This window comes from Tupaia chinensis, unplaced genomic scaffold (genome assembly GCF_000334495.1).
Source record: "Tupaia chinensis unplaced genomic scaffold, TupChi_1.0 Scaffold000539_1, whole genome shotgun sequence".
NCBI classification, from domain to species: Eukaryota; Metazoa; Chordata; class Mammalia; order Scandentia; family Tupaiidae; genus Tupaia; species Tupaia belangeri.
The window spans coordinates 2964085-2965861 of NW_006160052.1; the positions used below are offsets into that span (position 1 = coordinate 2964085).

A 1777-nucleotide genomic window follows, 5' to 3' on the forward strand; every position below is an offset into this window, starting at 1 on the left:
GGGCGTGTCCCAGCGCGGCTCACCACCGGCTGTACAGTCCCGGCGGGACCCGGTGGGTGCCGTCTCCTGGCCGTGGCCTCCTTCTGTGTGTAATGCCCTGCCCCTCTGCCAAGGTTTCTGAGGAGCAAAGGGATATGGGTGCGATCGTGCTGTGCATACTGCGAGGGCCGTCGCCATGAAGCCGGCCCTTTGCTGGCTGAGACCTCTGTGTTCCAGAGGCTGAGTCTGCAGCTCCCCGGAAGCTGGCTTCGCCCACGGGCCTGTGAGTGGTGCCTGCTTTCCGGAGCTGAGGCCCAGCTGCCTTTGCCTACCTGCAGCGGGGCCGGGTCCTGCAGCGCGTCCTCCTCCCGGGGGTAGGGGATCTCTAGAACGGAGTTCATCTCCTCACTGGCCACATTCCGGCTCGCCATCTTGCCATCCGGCCATGTCACCTCCACGCTGCTGGCTTCATCTTTCCCTGTGAGACAGAGGAGGCCCGTCAGCAGCAGAGGGGGGCAGCCAAGTCTCGCATTAGCGGACCCATGCACTTAGTGAAGAGCGTGGACCGGACACTGGTCGCGGCGTTAGGGAACGGGGCAGGACGGAGTCCAGGTCCTGCCTCTTCAGAACCACACGCTCTGCCATCATGGCGCTGTCCCGGACCTGCTCTGTAGTGTGGAGGCCGCTGGCCACATGTGGCTGTGGAGCATTTAAACAGGCCTACTGTGACCGAGGAAGAGCATTTTAAATTTTATTTCATTCGAGTTAATGTTCACGTAGATGGACACGCCTGGCTAGTGGCCGCATCTGGGCCGCGCGGCTCTCGAACTCCACTCCAGCACAGGCTGGCGGCGCCGAGCAGTGCTGGAGGAGGTGGGGAGCCCTGTGCTGTGCAGGCCGGCTTTAAAGGCTTCTGCGCGTTCACAATAAAGCACCAGAGGGTGTGCGTATGCTTGAGAGCGTCGCGCAAGGGGAGCGTCCCCACAGGGCGCGGTCACACCGCGATCCCGCCCCCGGTCCTCCAGCCCGCGTGGGCGTGTGCCTGCTGTTTACAGGCTGACTGCCTCAGGGACTCAAACCATGGTTACTGTGTGGCTTTGGGGTCCTGGGTTCCAGCATTGATCCTGCTACTAACCTGGGATATGGCATAGGACCAGACAGAGAGTGGGCAGCCAGGAGACCCCGTCCAAAGCCCAGCCCTGCAGCTGACCCACTGTTCCATCCTGGGCACGCCACTCACGATCCGCGGAGGGAGCTCTGCCAAGGGCCAGGCTCTTCTGCCAGTGGGCATGTCCCTGCTCTCATGGAGCATCGGCACGCAGACAGATGAACAAATCAGGCTAGCTACTGACAGGCTCGGAGGGGAGAGCAAAAAACAGGCCTGACTAGCGGGCCCGCTTCTGTGGAGGAGGCGTTGGAGCTAAGCTACATAAAGCCCTGGAAGAGATGGGGTGATTACGAACAGCAGTGGCGGGCATGGGAGGACAGGGAGGACCCTCCTCCCCGCTCTGCATGCGTCCTGAAGCTGTGTGGTGCCTCGCTGGCAGGAGGCGGGGCAGAGACGCAGGTGCTTAGGATGGTCAGGCCTGGCCCAGCCTCAGTGTGGCCAACAGGCCCAGCACAGGGCAAGGTCAGGCTAACTGTGATGGGTGGGCGGGGAGGAGGCGGACTGGGCTGTGCCTGCAGGGAGAGGCTCCGCTGGGCACCCTGGGAAAAGGGCAGAGCTGGGCCCAGGGGGAGGGTGTGTGTAGAAGTGGCCATATGGGCCCAGGGCCCTCAGACCCGGATACGCCCACGC

The 1777-nt window shown here is 63.1% G+C and overlaps 1 protein-coding gene across 4 annotated transcripts in view; it reads right to left on the minus strand.

Annotated features, from left to right (window-relative positions):
• The window catches only part of CRTAC1 (cartilage acidic protein 1), a 183026-nt gene that overhangs the window by 5343 nt on the left and 175906 nt on the right, over positions 1–1777 (minus strand). For all 4 annotated transcript variants that reach the window (XM_006157350.3, XM_006157352.3, XM_006157349.3 and 1 more), the window contains exon 12: positions 312–457. In XM_006157350.3, the coding sequence (XP_006157412.1) occupies positions 312–457 (146 nt within the window). The remainder of the gene's footprint in view (positions 1–311; positions 458–1777) is intronic.